At 42.0% G+C, this 25,033-nt stretch overlaps 2 protein-coding genes across 9 annotated transcripts in view; one reads left to right on the top strand and one right to left on the bottom strand.

The window, feature by feature from the left end:
• map2k4b (mitogen-activated protein kinase kinase 4b) overlaps nt 1-5,641 on the top strand; it is a 60,002-nt gene extending 54,361 nt beyond the window's left edge. Inside the window, exon 13 of the mRNA XM_061755107.1 lies at nt 5,528-5,641. Within this exon, the coding sequence (XP_061611091.1) occupies nt 5,528-5,626 (99 nt within the window). The 3' untranslated portion in view covers nt 5,627-5,641. The remainder of the gene's footprint in view (nt 1-5,527) is intronic.
• Nucleotides 1-25,033, bottom strand: part of myocd (myocardin) — a 62,527-nt gene that overhangs the window by 25,966 nt on the left and 11,528 nt on the right. For 4 of the 8 annotated variants that reach the window (XM_061755102.1, XM_061755101.1, XM_061755100.1 and 1 more), the window contains exons 1-2: nt 16,628-17,006; nt 12,563-12,628 (exon numbers count right to left, since the gene is read on the bottom strand). In XM_061755102.1, coding sequence (XP_061611086.1) covers nt 12,563-12,628; nt 16,628-16,682 — 121 coding nt within the window. In that variant the 5' untranslated portion in view covers nt 16,683-17,006. Of the gene's footprint in view, nt 1-12,562; nt 12,629-16,627; nt 17,008-25,033 lie in introns of those variants that run through there. The other 4 variants (XM_061755099.1, XM_061755103.1, XM_061755105.1 and 1 more) reach the window with 3 other exon arrangements.

Raw genomic sequence — 25,033 nt, forward strand, 5'->3', positions numbered from 1 at the left:
ATGTTGTCTATCAGTGATATAATATAATATTTTATGTTTTTTAAAACTATCTCGTTGTTAGTTGTGCATGTTTTTTGGGGGGTAAAATGCAACAAAACAAAACCGAGAGACTCCCCAATTGTTCTTACACCGTGTTTCGCGACTCTTTGCGTATCCATCATATATCCAGTGGCCTCATGCCATGTACAGTAAGCGATACGGTGAGTTACTAGAAAAATAAATGAACTGGCTGTAATTAAAGGGCTGCAGCAGGAGAGATTTTCAACCTTTCACAATCTCGCTCTCCGTTAAAGCTAGTACAAATAATCACATCCAGGGCAAACCTGCCTAAACACTTTGCTGCAGCACTCGCAGGAGCGATTACCTAGAAGTGAGGCGAGCAAACCAAATCATTTTGATTATCTGAGTGTGAGAAAGATCAACAGAACTTATTTGGTCAAACTGAATTTGAGTGAAATTTTTGACAGACCATATCTGTGGATTGAGTGCCAAAACCAAATGAAGGATATTGAGGTTTGTGCTGGACAACTCAGGTAAATATATTAATATCTGATGAAAACGGTATTACATTATATTTAAAACAGGAATTCCTTCCTCAAGATTACCGGTATAAATCAAATTTGTTTTATTTTATTTTTCAGTTTCAGTTAGTTTTTTTTGCACTAGTGTGAACCAAAAGTTGTACTATTTGGAATTTTCTAGAAAAATATGCCTCAAAAGTCAAACAACTTGGAAGTTGAACAGTCCTCATGGGTAACGTCACGTGAGATTCCAGCAAATCTTGTGATTGTGATGTCATTTCAGTGAGCATCTGTAGGATTATTTGCTCATGGGTTTTTGTATCTCGTTGGCTTTTTTTGTGTGTTTATGATTCCACCACAAACGTGTACCATTAATGGCAAAGAGGAAAAATTTCATGATAACTAAATAAGTGAAAATGAAACCTTTTGTGACACGGAAGCATCTGGCTGCTTAACACTCTCAATCAGGGGATTTACATCTAGTCTTGTATTCCGATTATAATTGGTTTAGAAGCCCAAACTGAATGAAAATGCTCCATATAAACACCAGGCCAAATCCAAACAGGCCGAATCCAAATGGAATTTCATTTAGTTTCATAGGGGTGGAATATTCCTTTTGTCAAACCGATCAGTACTAAATGTTCGCCATGTAAACCGCGAATCGGAATGACAACAGGCTCCGCTCTGTCTGCGCATGCCCTGTTTTGATATAAATGTGAGGTAACGTCATCGTTTACGCACATAAATATGGGGGCTTCCAACAAGAGCCTATATGCGACGGAGATCTTGTTTTTAACTACAACCCAAATTCCAATGAAGTTGGGACATTGTATTAAACATATTGTAAATAAAAACAGAATACATCCATCAATTTTCTATCGCTTATCCGAGGTCGGGTCGCAGGGGCAGTAGCTTTAGCAGGGATGCCCAGACTTCCCTCTCCCCAGCCACTTCATCCAGCTCTTCCGGGGGGATCAAGAGGCATTCCCAGGCCAGCCGAAAGACGTAGTCTCTCCAGCGTGTCCTGGGTCGTCCCCGGGGTCTCCTCCCGGTGGGACGTGCCCGGAACACCTAACCAGGGAGGTGTCCGGGAAGCATCCGAATCAGATGCCTCAGCCACCTCATCTGGAGGTGGGGCTCAAAGGCGAGCGCCTGGTGGCCGGGCCTGCACCCATGGGGCCCGGCCGGGCACAGCCCGAAAGGGTAACGTGGGTACCCCTTCCCATGGGCTCACCACCTGTGGGAGGGGCCATAGGGGTCGGTTACAGTGCGAGCTGGGCGGTGTCCAAAGGCAGGGACCTTGGCGATCCGATCGCCGGCTACAGAAGCTGGCTCTAGGTACGTGGAAACAGAATACAATGATTTGCAAATCATGTTCAACCTATATTTAATTGAATACATTACAAAGACAAGATATTTAATGTTCAAATTGATAAACTTGATTGTTTTTAGAAAATAATCATTAACTTAGAATTTTATGGCTGAAACACGTTCCAAAAAAGCTTTGACAGGGTTATGTTTACCACTGTGTTGCATTACCATTTCTTTTAACAACATTTCATAAATGTTTGGGAAGTGGCTGGGGAGAGGAAAGTCTGGGCGTCCCTGCTAAAGCTACTGCCCCTGCGACCCGACCTCGGATAAGCGGTAGAAAATGGATGGATGGATGGATGGATGGAACTGAGGACACTAATTGTTGAAGCTTTGTAGGTAAAATTATTTTCCATTCTTGCTTGATTGTACTTGCACTTTGCATCAGTCCATCTTAGATGAGGTCGGGCCCAGAGAGCCGGCGTTGTTTCTGGGTGTTGTTGATAAATGGCTTTTGCTTTGCATAATAGAGTTTCAAGTTGTACTTACGGATGTAGCGCTGAATTGTATTTACTGACATTGGTTTTCTGAAGTGTTCCTGAGCCCATGTGGTGATATCCTTTACACATTGATGTCGGTTTTTGATGCAGTGCCGCCTAAGGGATCGAAGGTCACGGGCATTCAGTGTTGGTTTTCGGCCTTGCCGCTTACTAGCAGTGATTTCTCCAGATTCTCTGAACCTTTTGATGATATTATGGACCGTAGATGATGAAATCCCTAAATTCCTTGCAATTGTACGTTGAGGAATATTGTCGTTAAACTGTTCGACTATTTTCTCACGCACTTGTTCACAAAGGGGTGAACCTCGCCCAATCTTTGCTTGTGAATGACTGAGGAATTCATGGAAGCTCCTTTTATACCCAATCATGGCACCCACCTGTTCCCAATTAACCTGTTCACCTTTGGGATGTTCCAAACAGGTGTTTGATGAGCATTCCTCAACTTTCTCAGTCTTTTTTGCCAGTTGTCCCAGCTTGTTGCAGCCATAAAATTCTAAGTTAATGATTATTTGCTAAAAAGAATAAAGTGTATCAGTTTGAACATTAAATATCTTGTCTTTGTAGTGTATTCAATTAAATATAGGTTGAACACGATTTGGAAATCATTGTATTCTTTATTTATGTTTAACACAACGTACCAACTTAATTGGAATTGGGGTTGTACTTGTAACTTGTTTTTATCAAATTGTTGCTTAAATAAAAGTGTAAAGAACAGTCCCAACTGGTGCGCTAAATAGATGAGTGACCTCCATTGTGATAAATGACGTGACGTTTACATCGATGTGGGCACGTCGCACGGCTGTTCCGATTAAATGTAATGCACATGTATACACCCGATCGGAATAGATCACATCACATGTAAATAGTTGAACAAAGATCTTCAACCCGAATGATTTAAATCGGAATGACAAAAAAGTCTGTATGTAAACTAATAACATACACAAATTAGTCTAACCAAAACTAATGTTATCATACAACGCAATTAATTCCAGCAATTAGGTGACAGTGTCAAGTTCCCTCTACATTAGATACTGTAACTATTTGGCACCTTCAAAGGGTGAGTAGTTTTACTTTAATTTTGTTTTATTACACAGTGTTTAAATTATACTTATATGTATTACTGTTAAGAACGTAAAATTGCCAGCATCCATCCATCCATCCATTTTCTGAGCCGCTTCTCCTCACTTGGGTCGCGGGCGTGCTGGAGCCTATCCCAGCTATCATCGGGCAGGAGGCGGGGTACACCCTCAACTGGGCACAATCGCAGGGCACATACAAACAAACAACCATTTGCACTCACAGTCACACCTACGGGCAATTTAGAGTTTTTCAATTAACCTACCATGTATGTTTTTGGGAAGTGGGAGGAAACCGGAGTGCCCAGAGAAAACCCACGCAGGCACGGGGAGAACATGCAAACTCCACACAGGCGGGGCCGGGGATTGAACCCCGGTCCTCAGAACTGTGAGGCTGACGCTCTAACCAGTCGTCCACTCTGCCGCAATTGCCAGCATAGTAAATACAAGTTTTAGCAGAGTTTAAACTGATTTTTCCCTTGAGGAAAATTAAATTTACACTCATCATCTAATTAGAATTAAATTCAAGACTATGTCTGTCGGCTGGCCTGGGAACGCCTCGGGATCCCCTCGGAAGAGCTGGATGAAGTGGCTGGGGAGAGGGAAGTCTGGGTGTCTCTGCTAAAGCTACTGCACCTGCGACCCGACCTCGGATAAGCGGTAGAAAATGGATGGATGAATGGATTCAATGATGGCAACCATTTAAGCCTCGACAAATAAATGTACTTAACATGATACAGTACATATTACAATTGTTTAATTGTCAGTCATAGTTACGCTGATTTGACTTGGAGTTTCTATTGTACACTAATACATAAACATCTGCTTTAAAGACTGTGATATCAGTGATATCGTGTTGAAATTAAATTCATATGAGGATAAAAAAATGAAAGAAAAAAACCGAAATGTAACATATTTTACTGTGTATACGATGTACTCTACAGCATATGGATATGCACAAGTGATCCAGCCTAGGGATAAACTACTTTTGCTTCAAGGGTAAATTGTCACATTAAAAAGGCATTTGCTGCCCACCATCAAGATGACATCATCAGCTGTTAATAGCGCTGGAGTCTGTCCTGCTGTCCCAAACACCTCTCTAGTCTCTGCTGGGCCTGATTTAATATCACAGAGTTTTAACAGTGTTTAAACTGTGTAACCAAACTGCCTAAAAACGTGCTCAACAACTGCAGGATTGGCCCACATAGGTAGAATGTAACATGATCCAGTGAGTTTGAAGCTGGCTTACACAGTTTCAAACATTCACCAGTCGAATTTAAAACATGCAACGCACTTTAAAGCTATTGTAATACATATACCTTTTGACTGTACTCGTCAAATGTAAACACAACACTAAGAGGTAGGACGTATGGTGCATTAGGCAAGAATAATTCCATCCCCAGAGGATTAAATACGGTGTTCAAGAAAAAAAAATTTTTGTTTTTTTTTGTGCAAGAACTTCACTAAACCTGCAGCTATGCTCTACTATTTTTATGAGGAAATATTAGATTGTACGAGGGGCAGTCAAAAAGTAATTAACCCAATTTAATTTAACCTACGAATAAGTGATTTTTTTTCCAGAAATTTTAACAGTTTGTAGTTTAAATACTCGTTTGGAAGTTTATTTAAAAAATATTTGTTTAAGCCTGTCCTCTTCCTGTCTACCATTTTGGAAGCAGAGAGCTGTGATTGAATTTCTTGCTTTGGAAGGGGAACCACCACTAAACATTTTCAATAAATTGCAAAACGTTTAAGGGGAAGCTGCAATAGGCTACTGCACAGTCAAAAAGTGGGTGTCCAGGAGCAAAGGCAAAGAACAAGAGCCTGCTTTGAGTGACCTCTGTGAAAAGCAAAGGAGTGGATCATCTTCAGCTGTTAAGCGGTCCTGGGAATACTGCTTGCCTCTTTTCTCTGACAGTAAAAGGACAGGCTTAAAACTTAGTAAATACACCTTCAAACAAGGATCAAAACTACAAAGCGTGAACATTTCTGGAAAAATATTGCAATTATTATTCGGTTAAATTAAATCGGGCTCATGACTTCCTCTTGTCTTTTGTAGGTGTGTCCAGGAAGCAGGCAGGCCACACGCCAGTCAGAACTGACAGTCTGGGATGGATCCTTGAAAAATCTAAATAAACACCAGATGTTCCCTTGGTAATACAGTATATGGGTGTTGATTTGATTAAGGGCCTTTTTGTCTCCTTGATGTAAAATTTAAAGAAAAAAAAATATTTAAATAGATTGTTTCAATAACCAGCAGTGGGCGTGCCTAATTATATGTGTTGTCTAAAATTTCATGTTAATATTAGTATATTTTGACATTTTTTGAGCGGTTTTATGGTGGTATTTTACAGTTTTCACCCTGTCCCTAGCACAGGGTTTGGATATATGAAGCTCTATCTTGCTACTAAAAAATGCTAAAATGGTGTAACTTTTCCCATAAATTCCTTAAAATATAAAAGAATGAGTGATTTCATATTATATGAAATTATATATGATCATATATACAAAACATTTCAAATTCCGTCTTTTATTTTTACTAAAATATGTCTATCCCTCAAAATCTGATTCTTTAATTCCCTGTGTCATTTTGTCTTGTCACTCAAGCACATGCTCGGGCAGAGAGAAGTCAGACATTTTGATAATTGGAAGAGTAAGTTTTGTCCTCATTTGTACCCTTAAGTCACGTAATATTTGTATTGCATGTCATTACCAAACAACTTGTAGTGTTAACATATTTCAAGATTTTCTTGTAAAAACTTGATAATCATATAAAATGTTGTACAGGACCAGCTAGCTAAAAGAAACATTTAAGATAACTCTACCAGCATAGCTAGATAGCTAAAAACTTTGAAATGTCATTACCATCATGTCATTACCATCACAAGATTAATCCATTTTTAATCAATATGCCATTGTGGCGGTAATGACATTTCTCAAGGGTCTCTGACAAAAAGACCAAATTTAAAAAAAAATCTTAAATCAATATATAAGGACATGAACAGATTCTGAGTCACAGAAAGATGACAATTAAGGCAAGGTAGGTATATATAGTTTTTGTGACATTTTATTTTTGAGAAAAACGAAAATCAAAAGTGCCCGAGATCAAATAAACACCCACACACACAAAGACCCTCTGCCATCTGTATCTACCCAACCAGAATAACACTGCCAGGCAAAAGTTACAAAGCAACAAAACTAGACTGCTCTGAAACATAGAAAGAAAAAACATTAAGTTCAAGGCCTCGGCAAAATCAAATTAAAACAAATCAACTGATGTTACTTTACTGCAATTAATAGATAAACAGCCAATTGAAATGAATTGCATTTCCGCTTGCTGCCTTATCTGTGACAGACTCCTCGAACCTGATAGGACAGCGCCAGACCTCTGGATTCCATTCCCTCGCACGCTTACCAACAGCTTATCTGGGGACTCAGTGAAATGGCAAACGGTGCCAAAGATATCGTTCAACAAATCCTTTGCCTGAAGCTCAAGCCCCCGTCATGTTGATCCCGCAGGAAAATCACCAAACCAATACAAAACCCACTAATGACTGCTTTTCGCTCACCGCTTCCACTGCTTTCAAGTACACTACAAAAGAGAGTATTAGGACAACTGGTCATTGCACATGGGGAAACAAACAAAAAAAATACGAACAAAATATGAAGTTGCCCTCTGTCCACATTTGAAGTTATTAGCAAATTCTTCACTCTTCCGTAATTTCTTCTGTAAAGACTTGTGACAAGATTTGAGAGTTAGTCTGTGTGAATTTTTAATTTCGAGTCACTGACGGATGAAGATTCTGCCACACAATTTCTGTTAAGGATTATTCCAAAGGTGGGGTGGTTGGGTGGGGTTGAGCTAAAGACACTCAGGTTCTTCCACCCCCAAACATCCAACCAAGTCTTTATGGACCTTGCTTTGGGCACCAGTAAAATCATGCCGGCACACAATTGTCCCCACAACATTGGAAACAGAAAAAACATTTGGATTTGGTAGTGTGAAGAATTAAACATTGTTCTGTTGGGGGACTTCAATGCTCACGTGGGCAATGACAGTGAGACCTGGAAGGGCGCGATTGGGAGGAACGGCCCCCCCGATCAGAACCCAAGCGGTGTTCTGTTATTGGACTTCTGTGCTCGTCACGCATAAGGGTGTCCACACGTGCACTTGGCACCAGAACACCCTAGGTCGCAGTTCGATGATCGACTTTGTGGTCGTGTCATCGGACTTGCGGCCGCATGTCTTGGACACTCGGGTGAAGAGAGGGGCGGAGCTGTCAACTGATCACCACCTGGTGGTGAGTTGGCTCCGATGGTGGGGGAAGATGCCGGTCCGACGTGGCAGGCCCAAACGTATTGTGAGGGTCTGCTGGGAACGTCTGGCAGAATCCCCTGTCAGAAGGAGTTTCAACTCCCACCTCCGACAGAACTTTGCTCATGTTCCGGGGGAGGCGGGGGACATCGAGTCCGAGTGGACCATGGACTCCGCGCCTCCATTGCTGAGGCGGCCGACCGGAGCTGTGGCCGTAAGGTGGTCGGTGCCTGTCGTGGCGGCAATCCCCGAACCCGTTGGTGGACACCAACAGTGAGGGATGCCGTCAAGCTGAAGAAGGAGTCCTATCGGGCCTTTTTGGCCTGTGGGACTCCTGAGGCAGCTGATGGGTACCGGCTGGCCAAGCGGAATGCAGCTCTGGTGGTCGCTGAAGCAAAAACCCGGGCATGGGAGGAGTTCGGTGAGGCCATGGAGAAAGACTTCCGGACGGCTTCGAGGAAATTCTGGTCCACCATCCGACGTCTCAGGAGACGAAAGCAGTGCACCACCAACACTGTGTATAGTGGGGATGGGGTGCTGCTGACCTCGACTCGGGACGTTGTGAGTCGGTGGGGAGAATACTTCGAAGACCTCCTCAATTCCACCGACACGCCTTCCCATGGGGAAGCAGAGTGTGGGTTCTCTGAGGCGGGCTCTCCTATCTCTGGGTTTGAGGTCACCGAGGTAGTTAAAAAGCTCCTCGGTGGCAGGGCCCCGGGGGTGGATGAGATTCGCCCGGAGTTCCTAAAGGCTCTGGATGTTGTGGGGCTGTCCTGGTTGACACGCCTCTGCAACATCGCGTGGACATCGGGGAGAGTGCCTCTGGATTGGCAGACTGGGATGGTGGTCTCCTTTTTAAGAAGGGGGACCGGAGGGTGTGTTCCAACTACAGGGGGATCACACTGCTCAGCCTCCCTGGTAAGGTCTATTCAGGGGTGCTGGAGAGGAGGGTCCGTCGGGAAGTCGAATCTCAGATTCAGGAGGAGCAGTGTGGTTTTCGTCCTGGCCGTGGAACAGTGGACCAGCTCTACACCCTCGGCAGGGTCCTCGAGGGTGCATGGGAGTTCGCCCAACCAGTCTACATGTGTTTTGTGGACTTGGAGAAGGCGTTCGACCGTGTCCCTCGGGGAGTCCTGTGGAGAGTGCTTCGGGAGTATGGGGTACCGAACCCCCTGATACGGGCTGTTCGGTCCCTGTACGACCGGAGTCAGAGTTTGGTCCGCATATCCGGCAGTAAGTCGGACTCGTTCCCGGTGAGGGTTGGACTCCGCCAAGGCTGCCCTTTGTCGCCGATTCTGTTCATAACTTTTATGGACAGAATTTCTAGGCGCAGCCGAGGCGTAGAGGGGGTCCGGTTTGGTGGCCTCAGTATTGCATCTCTGCTTTTTGCAGATGATGTGGTTCTGTTGGCTTCATCAAGCCGTGACCTCCAACTCTCATTGGAGCAGTTCGCAGCCGAGTGTGAAGCGGCTGAGATGAGAATCAGCACCTCCAAATCTGAGACCATGGTCCTCAGTCGGGAAAGGGTGGCATGCCATCTCCAGGTCGGGGATGAGATCCTGCCCCAAGTGGAGGAATTCAAGTATCTTGGGGTCTTGTTCACGAGTGAGGGAAGAATGGAACGGGAGATCGACAGGCGGATCGGTGCAGCGTCTGCAGTGATGCGGACTTTGTATCGGTCCGTTGTGGTAAAGAAAGAGCTAAGCCGAAAGGCGAAGCTCTCAATTTACTGGTCGATCTTCGTTCCTACCCTCACCTATGGTCATGAGCTGTGGGTCGTGACCGAAAGAACAAGATCCCGGATACAAGCGGCCGAAATGAGTTTCCTCCGCAGGGTGTCCGGGCTCTCCCTTAGAGATAGGGTGAGAAGCTCGGTCATCCGGGAGGATCTCAGAGTAGAGCCGCTACTCCTCCGCATTGAGAGGAGCCAGATGAGGTGGCTGGGGCATCTGATTCGGATGCCTCCCGGACGCCTCCCTGGTGAGGTGTTCCGGGCATGTCCCACTGGGAGGAGACCCCGGGGACGACCCAGGACGCGCTGGAGAGACTACATCCTTCGGCTGGCCTGGGAACGCCTCGGGATCCCCCCGGAAGAGCTGGATGAAGTGGCTGGGGAGAGGGTAGTCTGGGCGTCCCTGCTGAAGCTACTGCCCCCGCGACCCGACCCGGATAAGCGGTAGAGAATGGATGGATGGATGGGTAACTCAAGGGGTCAACCCCTGATTGATGAACTAATCAATAGGTGTGTTTATACAATTTTCCAAAGGGCATATCTGGATTAACTGCAGATATGATAAATATGAAGAGTTGACGATCACTGTAGAAGGGATAGATGGGCCCTTCATGTGTTGGCAGTCAATACTAAACAAGTTTGTTCAAGTATTACTGCACATCCCTGACCTGCAGAGCAGGAGAAACCATTTATCTGGATTATGGCAAATATTTAAGTGCACTCTCAGTCCAGTCAGGTCTACATGTCCTCATCACTATGTCTCAGGTGACATTTAAGCATTTAAGTCAATAGTGTGGCAGCTCCCGTAAGGTGCTGTCCTGTTTGGAAATGCCTCTGCATTTATATAGCATTCATCAGACGCAACGTTGTAAACAGGTACTATGTGAATGCGGCCTATCACCGTGAAAATGAGTGCATCTTCCACATGAAAGCATTCCTCGGCGGTCATTCACCGTTTTGTCTGCTGACTCCCTGGCTGTGCGGTCTAGCTGCATCTACAGTATGCTTGCTGCTTCATATTTTCCTGCTTCCTCAACATTTCTGTACATACGTAACTAACCAATGAGAAGAGAGGAAGTCTCAGCAAAGGTTAATCAACCCTAATTTGGGTCAATATAAAATGATGCACCTTCTACAAACCCACCTCTTGCATAAAGGAGTTAAATACATTTTGTCTCAGGTTCATACATTATTTACTGAGTAATTAAAGAAATTGTAGAAAATGCTTGCATTAAAGGAAAAGTAATGGGCCACTGGCACATTTTCTGCATTTAGCTGCTGATACTAATAAAAACATAAATATTAAGTGTTGACATTCACACTTCTTTGGACCAAGAGATAAAACGGGATGAAAATTTCCAACGGTATCCTGGTTATCAGTTTTAGATCGCTAAAATAAATATAAACAAACATAAAAATAACAAACCACATATTAAAAATACATATAATAAGCAATCCTATAATAAAATTGTAAACAGCAGCAACCAAAATGAATTTTAGCTTATGCAAAACTTTACTTCATTCCCCATTTGTTCACCGATGCGGCACACACAGGATGGCAGAAGCTAGCCAAAAAAACAACTATTAGTCTCTGATAAAAAAAATTATAATAATAAATAACGCCCGACTGATTAATTAGATATTAGCCCTTTTCAAATCGGCAAAAATCGGCCAATTTTTGTCAGATTTTTTATTATTTTTACAGGTTAACACATTACAACATAAGACAAAGATAATGACATTGAAACAACAACAAAAATCGTCAAAACAATCTGTTTTTCTTTGTTGTAAATTTAAACAAATACTAAAGGATAAAGTATGGTAAAAGTCAAATGTTCTGCCTGCAATTCACATCTGTATTGTTGTATGCATGAAAGGACCACAGAATAGGTTATTTAATTGATTATATATTTCCAAATGTATTTAATTTAATTAAAATGTAATAATGAATTCATCAATGGATTCATTGGTTATCGGAATTGGCATCGGCCTAAAATAAAAACCTTATTGGTCAGGCCCTAATAATAACAAATTAAACAGTAATGCTAAACGTAATGCTGAAATTTTATTGGTAATCCCTGATTGCTTTCATCCCCTTGTAGCTCCACAAGTGTTTCTTGCTTTTTCTTCACCTTTTCTATTATGATACTACCACAAAAGGGTACCAATGATGGCAAAACAGAAAAGTGTGATGATAGAGATAGAACTGTGTGTGTGCTTGTATTTTTACACTTGTGTGGATTAGGGCCTGACCGATATGGATTTTTGGAGACCGATTCCCATATTTGGAAGAAAAAAATTTGGATAAACGATTAATTGGACAATGAATTTAAAAAATATATAAGAATAAATAGGGTCCAGCATGCCCGCGACCCGAGTGAGGATAAGGGGAACAGAAAATGGATGGATGGATATAAGAATAAAATAATTTTTTTTGGTCCCTCAACGTTTACCAAAAAAAAAAAAAAACAAGAGAAAAGAATGTGAGTACAAATGGTTGTTTGTTTATATGTGCCCTGCGATTGGCTGGTAACCAGTTCAGGGTGTACCCCGCCTCCTGCTCCAGCACGCCCGCAAACCTAGTGAGGAGAAGCGGCTCTGAAAATGGATGGATGGAATTACAGGCAGAACATTTGACTGTTTTACAATACTTGGTCCTTTAGTATTTGTTTAACTTTACAACTGGGAGAAAAATAGGCTGTTTTATTTCTTTCTGATTGTCATTATCTGTGTCTTATTTTGCAATGTGTTAATGTGTAAAATATATATATATCGGCGAACAATTGCCAATTTAACAGATTTGAAAACAACTAATATTGGCCATTTAAATCATCTGGCCGATTAATCGGTCAGACTCTATTTCGGACTATAACATTTGCACACCTAACACGTGAGGACTTTCTACTAGGACCTACAAATTATGCAGAGCCCTACCAATATCTCCATTTAGCCATGGATATTCAGTTAAGTAAAAAGTCTACAGGGTATTTTCAAGTGAGTGTGTGTGTATCTGTCTTTCTGCAGCTGTGTTGGAGGGTGTTACTCACGAGGCATGATGCCTTGGTCTGCCAGCTGCTCTCGTTTCCTCCTCTGCTGAAGTCTTAACTGTAGCACTGAAGGTGGAGGGGGGAGAGGATGATGACAGAGTCAGGCAGACAGATAGCGTAGAGGAACAGAAGGCAAGAAATGACGTAGAAAGAAAGGGACAGTTAAAAAAAAGCAGGAAAAATTATACAGCCAATCTGCTTATTGCATAGATAATTCAAAGCATGAAGCATACTTTTATTACACCAACAGGTTGTTGATGAAATGAAAGAAAAATGTAAATTCCAAGCAATTTGCAATGTATACAAACGTATGTATTACTGTATATGCATGCTTTTTCAAAACAGGGGGAAAAACAAAGCAGCTTGCTCACAAATATTTCTGCGAGCAGGATGTCGGCAGTGATAAACACTGCTCCTGGCTTTAAACAGATCTGTTCAGCAGTGTGTGGTCCTAAGGGTGCGCACACACTCCTGCATGCTCAATGTGTGTATGTAGAATTGTAGAAGGGTCTATCTGGGAGTGTGGGGTCATAAACATCAAGACTCCCCCGTGTCTGTTGGTTGGGTTGTGTCGGTGGCTATCCTGCTTTCTTTTTCTTTGTTTCACTGCGCTTTTCCCTCCCTGCTGCTATCTGAAGGTCTTCTTCTGACATCCTGGATGTGACACACAAGTATGAAATGTTCCTCCTTTTCTCCAGACCAATCACTGTCTTCTCTGATTGCTCATTATCTGCTGTTTCATGTGGTTTACATTCATTCAGCTTTAGCCCCATTCAAACTTGATTTCAAGTCAGTGTTCGGGTAATTCACCTCCGCACACGTGGTAAAGCACCTCCGTTATGTAACACGGGGCACTTTGCCTTCATCTGACATCTGCTTTAGTTTACAGTGACGGAGGTCATGACCTGTTAGTCGCATCATCACAGAGAGGATGTAGTTGTGAAATGTACGATGACCAAAACATGTAACGGAAACAACCCCCATTAGTTTTTGTCCTGCGTTCTCCAAAAGCGCCACATATTTAGTCAGAGAAAAGAAACAGGTGTTTTCTGTCTGAAAACCTTCCACGTCGTCTATGATTTTAACTCTTACTCACAAAGTTAATAATTCTTTGTGAGATGCACACCAGCTGCCATGAAAACCTCATTGTTATAGAGAGCAGACTTTCAACCATATGACCCCTTCTTCTCTTAAGGACATTTGTTTTCCAATGTGGGTGTCCAGGTACACAAAAGCAATACCGTATTTAGAACATTTCAGATTTATTGTGTAAATAAATTGTCACTTCGCCTGGCTGGCTGTGGTAAAGTGCCGATAATTACGTGGCGCTGTGGTGATATTGTGATTTACGAAAGGCACCATGCAAGAATGAAAGCGGCTAAGAATGACGCCTCAGTTCCACACTTGAGCTCGAAACTGCTACTGAGACAGGCCACATTTCTTACATCAATTCCCAGAACTTGCCCTCAAGCACAGACAGAAATGTGCTCAGGAGAGATGTACGATCATAACTGTATAACTTCTCATAAACAGGTATTCCTAAATAGAGTTTTACTGTTTATTTTAGAGCAATACCTTTTTCATAAAGTGAAATTCCTTGAACATAAACTCGCCCATCTTATCCAGATGCACACTGGACAATTTTTGGCAGATTTGTGAACGTGAGCTTGAGGCAGTATGCAGAAGAGTCAACAAGTCATTGTAAAAATACTAATTTTGGAATGGTTCGACAATGACGGAAAGTCAACAGCTGGATCTTGGAGTGATGTTCAGGGATGCGGTACTTATTGCTGGACCATGATTATAAAGGAATACAGAACCAGAACTACAGTTTTTTAAAAGGAATTTTCAAAATACATTTAGATTAGAATTGAACATACAACTGCTACAACTTGACGACCTCACTTGGGGAACAAACTGAGAAACAACACATTCTAGTCAGTATTTTTTATTGCAATGATTTACCATTCTGCCCAACTTGTAGTTTTTGATATGTGTCAAACAAAACTTTATTTTGACAGAGAATTGGGTTTAAAATGTATTATTTGTAGAGATCAAATCGGCTTAGTACTGAGAAAAACAACACTATTGCTAAATCCGATGAAGTGGGTCTGGCAAACTACATAAACAATGGGGCACAACCTGTAACATCAGTTTGATTTTCCTTGACACCTTTGTCACTGCGTTATGTAACATCAGTCTTTGAGTTGCTAATCAACTCAGCATGGCAACCGGTCAGTTACGCGTAAACGCACTCACGCAAAATGTTGGTCAGTCTGCGGGGAGCACTTAAGTGAGATTTTAATCTTTTCTTTTAAATTCATTCATGCAGCAACAGTTCCCATGACTTTGATAATGTAGTTCAAGTGGGTTGTGAAATGATCAACACATCGCTGGGCTTTATGGCTGGAGGAAATGTGAGCTTCTACAATTAAAAACAACAAAAAAACTGTAAATCTAAACACCAGATAGTGTCTGACCGCAACTATCACAAGCACTTGAATTTACAAGTACCTAGTTTTACATCACTTACGCAGCTTTCAACTCATGAATTCAGTCTTGCCAAAATTTATCCACTTTAACTGTATCATCAATCAGATCTGGAGTAAGATGACCTTTATGGGAATAAAGTCAATGTCTCCACATCTGTGACAAATTAAAACAGCTCCCGCATGTGTTTTTTTTTTTTTTTTTTTTTAAGAGCAAAACACAACCTGAGCCATCACGTTTCTCTTGAACCCTCCCGTGTTCCCTTGAGCACCGTGGGCCATTTCCCACCCTGGCAATCTACTCTAAACAGCTCAAAAGGAAAAGCCCCATTTAGTCTGCCACTCCTGCAATGCAATTACATTTTTGAGACACTGAATAAGGACCAGTTGTTATCGCCAGTTGTGGGTCCTTGCAGCACTGTGATTTTCAACTTTGAAAAAGACGAGCTTTAGGAAATAGAAAGCTTTGAGCCTCTTATCTTCGCCACCATCAGTTACATTTTCCTCAGGGAGGTGGCAGTGTTGCACACACACGTACTGTATACAGAGTCTACTGCACAAACACACTTGCTCAGATCACATCTTTGAAATTATCCATCATTCCCTCCATTCATCATCCATCCATCCATCTTCTATCCCGCTTATCCAAACTGTTATTTGTGCGTTTGTCAAAAACTAAAATACAGTTGTCTCCTTCTCCAAGAAGGTCGTGTGTACATTGTTTTGTTTGTTTGCAGAATTTCACAAAACCACAATCTTTGCGGCCACAAATAAACAGGTCACATTTTGGCGGCTCATGATAAAGGGTACAAATCCAGGAATTAGTTTTTAAGACAGAGCATTTTGGACACTTTTTGTGTGAATGAGGATTGAATTGTTATGACAAAATTCAGGCAGCTCCACAACAAGTGGGTATATAACAAGCTGAGCAATTTGGTAGCATTCAAATAAAAAAGCATTGATGGATAGAAAAGCAGGAACCGCTGAAGCGTAATAAGCAGCCGTTTAAATCAGTACTTCTACTCCTTTTGATAAGGTACACTCACTCACATACATGCACCATTAGCTTCCAGTTCACCCTTATTAAGATAACCTCCAACCTTGTTGCAGCGTCTAATCTCCCTTATCAGTGTGCATCCAGTGTCAAAGTAGCTGTGCAATAAGTGCACTGACTTGTCGAAAAACTCCCTCTTGAATGTTGCACTTTTATAAAACTGATAAAAGAACAACATAGAAGGGTTTTAAACCATTGAAGTTCAACTTACAACATGATTTGGTTTGTTACATGGGAGGACTCTTGACTTGCCTCCCTCTCGTATCCCTGCATACTGCGGGTCTATTACAAGCACCTGTCACTTGGAGCTAAGGAGCATGCTGTGACTGTCAACACAACTCGTTCTCAAAGTCAGGCAACGCGCATAATGAGTACAACATTCCCTGTAAATGTCAAGTGTTGATTTGCAAACGGCTTGCAAAGGCACGTGGGAATACACACAAATCTTTCCCTAGAAAATCTGACAGTGCATATTGACTATGTTATAAAAAGAATGGCTGTGTAAAACCATCAAGTTCTTACCTGATCTAAACTTGCTTCGAATCAGTATGGAGTGTTCAGAGCCCAGAAGAGTCATAATGCTTTACAGTACAGTTCCAGGGTTCAAAAGTTGCAAGATACAGTCATGCACACCTGGGCCCTTCTTGGCTGCTTCTGGACCCCGAGACTGAGATGCGTTAGAGCAGATTCTGCCTACCTCATCTATAGCTCTTTAAAGAAATTTAAAGAACAAGACACATTAATAACAAAGCCTCTCCTGTTGTGTCAGTCTCAGTTGCCAGTGTTTACACTAGCCAGCAGATCTCCGAGTGCTCCCCTTCTCTCCCCTGGGGGGGTTGATGTGGAAGTGTGTGAGTCTTGCTGAGGCTTTGGTCCCATCTAAGCTGAGAGCTCTGAGGTCTGAGTCAGGCAGAGCACACAGAGATATGCCCTGCTTGGGGAGGGGCTAGGCGGCCTGAGGGTTGCGCTACAGTCCCGCCCGTAGGAGCCGGAGACTGAACGGGCTTTGGCTGATGATTTCTTCCTCCCATGATACCAGTGTAAATATATCTGCCTATCAGCCCTGCTGTGTGTTATTGGAGGGGAGACCAGATAGAGAAAGCTAAAGATTGAGCTATAGAAAAACTTTCCACACTGTTGAAAAATCAGACTTTCACATATACAAAAAATAAAAGCATGACCTAATAGACTGGTACATTTGATGTCATTGATTAGCATAGAGGATGGTGCCATTGAGTGATCACATAAAGACAAGAATGTAACTTCCAGTGCTGATAGACGTCAATAGATTCTTTCCCTTACAGAGAACCTGTTTCAGATCCATAGCAGAACGTACCTTAGAAAGCCGCCATTGCTTTTTTTTTTTACACAGAACACAACGAAGGTTGCATGTTGCCACACATTTGTGTGATATGATTTTACATCCTGGTCGATTTAGACGCATCACAAGATAAGTCCCAGCATCTGGTGTGATGTGTAAAATACCTAAACGGCAGACACCATATTTTTAAAACGACATTGATGGGAGACGTGAGTCTTGGATGTGGAAAGCCACTCCCTTGACTCGCGCCAACCCTTTACAGAGGCGTCTGGCTGTGATAGCACTGAAGGCAGAGTATCAGAATCAGAATCATCTTTATTTGCCAAGTATGTCCAAAAACAACAGACAGTCAATTGAGAGAAAACACTTTGGAGACATAAAGACATTTGACAAAAAAACAGTCACTGAGCAGTAAAGGGTTGCTAGTTATCTGGTAATGCCGGTACATTTTTTTTTTTTTTTTTTTTTGACAATTGTGCAAAAAGATGCAGAGTCCTCTAGCACTTAGAGCAGTTCTAATGACTAATATTGCAATAGTTTGGTGCAATGACCATTGTGCAAAGGGTGCCAAGACTTCAAGGATTGTATGCGGTTTAAAGTGACGAGTAGTGCGATAATCTGGGACAATGTTGGTTGTGCAAATGTTGCAGATACTCCTCAATCAGTGTGAAAATGGAGCAGATGCTACTCTAGCATGAGTGGCTAGTATTGGTAAACAACAGATATGCAAATAGTGCAGCGTGGCGAGACAACTACAGTGAGTGCACGAGTAATGTATGGAGCACAGAAATGCCACAGAAATGTGACAACGAACTCAAATCAAAAAAATTGCCAGCATGTTGCAATGGAATTGTAGGTTAGCTGTTTAAGAAGTTGATTGCAAGAGGGAAGAAGCTGTTGGAATGTCTGCTAGTTCTAGTTTGCATTGATCGGTAGCACCTACCTGAGGGAAGGCGCTGGAAGAGCTGGTGACCGGGATGCAGAGGGTCAGAGAGGATTTTGCACACTCTTGTCTTAGTTCTGGCAGCGTGCAAGTCTTCAAGGGTCGGTAGGGGGGTACCGACAATCCTTTCAGCAGTTTTCATTGTCCGTCGCAGTCGGAGTTTGTCCTTATTTGTAGCAGCACCAAACCTGACTGTGATGGAAGAACACAGGACTGATTCGATGACCGCTGTGTAGAACTGCCTCAGCAGCTCCGGTGGCAGGCCGTGCTTTCTCAGAAGCCGCAGGAAGTACATCCTCTGCTGGGCCTTTTTGAGGACGGAGTTGATGTTGGTCGCCCACTTCAGGTCCTGAGAGACTGTAATTCCCAGGAACTTGAAGGTCTCGACGGTTGACACAAGGCAGCTGGACAACGTGAGTGGCATCTGTGGCGAAGGATGCCTTCTGAAGTCCACGATCACCTCTACAGTCTTGAGCGTGTTCAGCTCCAGGTTGTGTCGGCCGCACCACAGCTCCAGCCGCTCCGCTTCCTGTCGATATGCAGACTCGTCACCGTCCTTGATGAGGCCGATGACAGTGGTGTCATCTGCAAACTTCAGGAGTTTGACAGTCGGGTGCGGGTGAAAGCGTCCTTTTCAAATCTGCAGTAAAAGGTATTCAAGTCGTTGGCTAGTGTGCTATTGTTCTCAGCTTGGGGGGCTCGTCGCTTGTAATTAGTCAGCGATTGGAATCCATGCCAGACTGATTTAGAGTCATTAGCGCTAAACTGTTTTTCCAACTTTGCTGCAAAGTTCCTCTTTGCAATGTTAATTTCTTAAGTCAGCTGGTTTCTAGCTCGATTATACAGGACCCTGTCCCCGCTCTGATATGCGTCCTCCTTAGCTTGGTGAAGCTGCTTAAGTTTAGCAGTGAACCACGGCTTGTTGTTTTTGAATGTGCGAAATGATTTTGTTGGTACAGACACATCTTCACAGAAACTGATATAGGATGTAACAGTGTCCGTATATTCATCCAGGCTGCCAGCTGAATTTTCAAAGACACTCCAGTGTCTGTGCAGTCTAAGCAGCTTCAAAGTTCCATCTTTGCTTCATTGGTCCACTTTTTCACTGTTTTCACTGTAGACTTCGCGCATTTAAGTTCTTGCCTGTACGTCGGTATGAAGTGAATTAAGCAGTGATCAGACGAGCCCAGGGCTGCACGAGGTATAGCACGGTATGCGTTTTTTAGCGTAGTGTAGCAGTGGTCTAAAATGTTATTTCCCCTGGTAGGAGAGTCGATGTGCTGCTTGTATTTAAGGAGTTCGTGGTTGAGTTTAGCTTTGTTAAAGTCTGTAGAGCAGAACAGAGAGGTGGAATAGAAGGCATGTCAAGAGGCCATTAATGTGAAAATTCAGGTGTGTGCCTTTTTTTCCTCAAGAGATTCTGGAAAGCACATTAATTTCAATTTGCACTAATTTTTTTATAGCTGGAAATACTGTGTCTGGATTCTTAGTCATCCAGGCCATTGTAATCTGCAAGGTTGAATTAAGGCAACTGTTATTCTTGTTTGCTGAAGATGTTTAACCTTTAATCCAAAATGCTTTTTCAATCCTAAAAATCCGGTGTGGAGTCCCTCTATTTATCCTTTGGTGGATGTGCTCCCTGGAGGTGGTCAACAATAGGTTGTTGTTGTTACCCAGTGTGGTTAATGAAACGACCATCCTGCATACCAATGTCATTCACTCGTGGCAAAACAGCTAGTTACGGCCACTCTCCCGTTGAACGAGGCGATCTTTGGGGGTAGCGATATCAGGACATTATTTTAGGCAGACGATAGGTGATGCCTCAAACCTCCTCTGTTTTAGAGACGACTTTTCTAGTTTAACATAGATGGCTTCCTTTTACACCTCATCCAAACCAGCGTTCCTACCTATGCAGAATTTGGACGTTGTCGTCCTCAAAGGAATGTCCATTCTTCTAGAGATGCAAATGAACTGCTGATTCTGGACCCGAAGAAGCCTCCCGTCGTTGTTGCGACATGCGCCTGTGCAGCGGCTTCTTAGTCTCTCCAATGTAGAAGTCATTCCACTCCTCACTGCACTGCACTGCATAAACAGCATTGCTGAGTTTGCTTCTCAGGATTTTGTCCTTTGGGTAAACCAGCTTCGGTTTGAGGGTGTTAGTAGGTTTAAAATGCATTGAGATGTATGTTTGAATAAAATTGTGGAAATGTGCTGGAAATATTAAGTAAATGGTCCACCTTGGTCCAATAAGTCTTATGAGCTAAATACAATAACGTTCTATGATGTCAACCTAGTCATCAAGCTTTGTTTTGCTTAATGACATTAAATGCAATTAGTTTTCTTTAAAGGTAAACAGTTTCTTCCTTCTTTACAAAATGCACTGCAGGAAATGAATGACTTAAATGTATGTATATGTCTAAATCATGTGTAACAAAACAAACAAGTGCTATAAAAATATCTAGTTGTTACAGTATAGTTTCAGGTGTGACTGGTACTGTATAATAGATGTGGCAGTTTAGTCATTCACCTAGCAGCTGAGAAGCAGGATTATCTTATCAGCAGGTTGATGCAGATGCTCCACTCCGTATTTAACAAGTCACCTCTTCCTCCGGCTTCTACATACCAGCCAGATATTTGTCAGAGCAGAACTAAGCTGCTTGGCCACTCTCCTTCAAACCATCTGTCAACAAGAGGATGTCTGCTGGTCATGCCAAGGCCTTCTCTTTGGTTGTTTATCCCTTTGCGTCGTTGGAGGCTGGAATGCAATGTAATACATAAAAGTGGTGGCACAAAAAATCCACCAAAACAATTTACAGTGAAGACTGTTTGAGTGCTTAAAAACAGCTATTGTTGTTCAAGGGGGCTACCATTTTCATCATATATATCATATAAAATGACAATATGAAATCATTTCCTCATCAAATAACAGCTAACCAGATCACCACCTTAAGTGGCAGACTGTATAATATCTGTGGACTGGCTTGTCATTCGTCATGTTTCAAAAGCATGGTGGCTCCCAAACTATCTACATTCTATAACTGGAGTTTCCATACATCCATTTTCAATAATGCTTGTCTTAAATAGGGTCACATGTGATCTTGAGCTTATCCCAACCAGCCACACTCAAATTCACATGTAAGGACAATTTATAGTCCTCAATGAATGCTTTTGGAACATGGCAGGAAGCTGAAGATCCATTCAAGCATGGGTAGACCATGCAAAATCCACAATGAAAGGCCAGAGCTGAGATATGAAACCCGAACCTCAGAACCGTAAAACGGATGTGCTAACCACTAGTACACCATGCTGCCACAAATGGAATTTACAGTATTACTTTTGATATACAGTTCATCTGCTAGAATCAACAGACATGTAAGCTTGGAGTTGCACCAATTCTCTCAAAGTGCCCCCAAACACATACCTCCCATCCAGGTTTGTCATCTCTGGTGTAATTTCCTTAATGGATACTGCTACAAAGAGTTGGAAACAGGAGTTTATGTCAACGACACGAGATTTTGCACACCGTGTTGGCCGTGGTGTCAGCTTTATGATGTTGTTCTGTCTCGACCTACTTCCTCTATCCTGGGGTGATGAAGACTAGACCAAGTCTCCCCTCGTGGATTGGAATGCCTCCTCACTTCAGTCTGTCTTGCCTGTTCTTCAGGTGCCTTCACTCCCCCTAATGACTGGTCAGTCACCTCAAAGTTTGGATCAAAATTGGTGTTGCCTTCCATTTCCAATACATCCTGCTCTAGTTCTAGTTAAACTTCAGTACCCTCTTCAAAATTATGTCCATAGCCTATCTGACAGATAATCGCGTGGTCAGTCACTTTATCACCTACTCTTTTGCTCAGGGTGAAAAGCAAGGCAAAGTCGAAGGCAAACATCAAGCCACGTATGTAGAGAATGTTTTCTCATTTAACGAATGAATAAAATCTGGATACTCATTCATTTCCTAGTCACTTTCAACCGGGAATACCAAGGTTGACTAACGCACTTAAAATTCAATGAAAGTTGTGATCATTGCTTTTACAGTATATCTTCAAGTGCACAGTCTGGAAGATATCACGAGACCTTGAGGCAATCAGATGTAAAGCACAATATTTATGAGTGTTTTAAGTTGTAAATCGATCATATTTGACCCAAACACAACAGGAAGGTTAAAGGGTACACATTATGGAAAATGTGCTTTTTTTTAATCTATTTGTATACAATTAGTTGGGTCTCTGTAGAGCCTGCCCACCTATCATGTATGAAATTAACAATCAAGCAAATTTATATGTTAACCACCCCCACACAGAGTTTCTCCAGGCATGACATGATCAGCTAGCCCAGGTAAAACTCCAGAGCCACTCTCGAATGACAGCTGCATTCGAGGCTAGAAACCAAAAACACTCACATCCCTTATGGGTGTGAGGCTTCTGGCAGTGGATTGCAAGTGACTGATCATCCATTCATTTTAATTTTAATGAATCATTTGTTAATTGCTTTGGATTTAATTATAAAAAAATAATTAAACATTATACAATTTTAAAATAAGAATTAATTTTATATTTGTAAAATAAACGTTTACATTTGTATTAATTTATATTTATTTTCTTTATTCATTTATCTAATTAAATAATCAGTTAATTACTTTGTCAATAAATTCAATATTACAAAAATGTTTTTACACACTATTTTTTTAACCTCATCTACAAATGACCTTCCCCATCTGTACATTTAAAACATTTTATTTTTGTAACCCTTGAGCGCAAAAGCTTGGCGACCCCTGGTCTAATTAGATGTTTTGGCTTCAAAATGTGATACGGTGCGTGGGTGGGACACTTACTGTATCCCATCACCGCGCCTGCAAAAACTGTCTTTCTGTTGGCTAAGTAGAAGTCAAATGTTAAACCAAGCCCAAAAACGCTAACTGGTGGGATAGCACTTCTCATTCAAGAATTGTTTGGGTAAAAAATAATATATTTTTTTCAATGCAATCATAATGGGCGTCAGTTATTCACTGATTTTTATTATTATCGGTCGGGCTCTGTCACTATACACGCAAATAGCAGGGGTCCACTGTATATACATACATATAGGTCATTTTCATATAATTTGATCAATAACGGTAAAGAAACTTGTTAACACTTTCACAAATTTATACATGTTCATTCATATCTCAGAAATACAATTTATTTTGCTGCCTGCTATTTTGTGAATGCAAAATGACTGCCTAATCCTCGGTACTTCAGCTCACAGATCCCTCGTGTGTATTGCAACAACATAATGAAAAAGAACTACCGTAACTTCTCGTGTATAATGCACATTTTTACCCCAAAAATTGTCAAAAGTCAATAGTGCGCATTATACATAGGTATAGGGGAAAATGAAAAAGACTTTCACATTTTATAAATGTAGAAGAAGAAGAACCTAGGTCCCCCACGGTGGCAGGCGATGATCTTAACCATTGGGCCCCCATGTATGCTGCCATCGAGAGGTTATGAAAAAGCTGTACACTTTAATTCCAATATGCCACTGTCCCCTAGATGTTATGAAAAAGTTGTACACTTTCATTCTAGTATGCCACCTAGAGGTTATGAAAAAGGTGTAGCCTACACTTTCATTCAAATATGACAGTGGTACATTTGACTGCATATATGTACAATTGTGCTCATAAGTTTACATACCCAGGCAGAATTTGTGAAATATTGTTGTTGTTTTTTTTAATCCAACTGATGACTGAACAACAACCATCATTAATTTCTGATGGAGGGATATGTTTTGTTTAATGATAATGCTTTTCTGAAATGCTTGACAGTTAAATTTGAATCCCATTAAAATAAAATTTAATGTGTTTCGCCTGGTCCTTCATGTTTTCTTTCTGGCTGGCTAATCAAACATATGAGCACAACTGTGTGTTTTATCCATCCATCCATTTTCTGAACCGCTTCTCCTCACTAGGGTCGCGGGCGTGCTGGAGCCTATCCCAGCTATCATCGGGCAGGAGGCGGGGTACACCCCGAACTGGTTGCCAGCCAATCGTGTGTTTTACCATTTACAAAATAAAAGTAGGGCTGTGAATTTCAAAATAAGACCAAGTAAATAAAAATAAAGTATTATGTGTTCAAATAAAGTGCTTAACTTCAGAATAATTCTTTGAAAAAACTAACAAAATACAGATAAAGTTTTGATCATATGGGTAGAAGCAAAATCATGCATTGTAAAAATGCATTATACATAGTTAGAAGGGTTTTCCAGGATTTTGAGGTCAACTTCGGGGGTGCGCATTATACATGGGTGAATATTAGCATATTTTTTTCCTTTTGAAAACCATTATTTCCGTTTGAATGATAACAACTGTCCTGTCTTGGTTGACATGCCTCTGCAACATCGGGTGGACATCGGGAACAGTGCCTCTGGATTGGAAGACTGGGGTGGTGGTCCCGCTTTCTAAGAAGGGGGACTGGAGGTTTGTGTTCCAACCACAGGGGGATCACACTCCTCAGCCTCCCTGGTAAGGTCTATTCATGGGTGCTGGGTATTCATGGGTCCGTCGGGAAGTCGAATCTCAGATTCAGGAGGAGCAGTGTGGTTTTTGTCCTGGCTGTGGAACAGTGGACCAGCTCTTCACCGTGTCCCTCGGGGAGTCCTGTGGGGGGTGCTTCGGGAGTATGGGGTA

Source organism: Phyllopteryx taeniolatus, chromosome 19 (assembly GCF_024500385.1).
Source record: "Phyllopteryx taeniolatus isolate TA_2022b chromosome 19, UOR_Ptae_1.2, whole genome shotgun sequence".
NCBI lineage: Eukaryota > Metazoa > Chordata > Actinopteri > Syngnathiformes > Syngnathidae > Phyllopteryx > Phyllopteryx taeniolatus.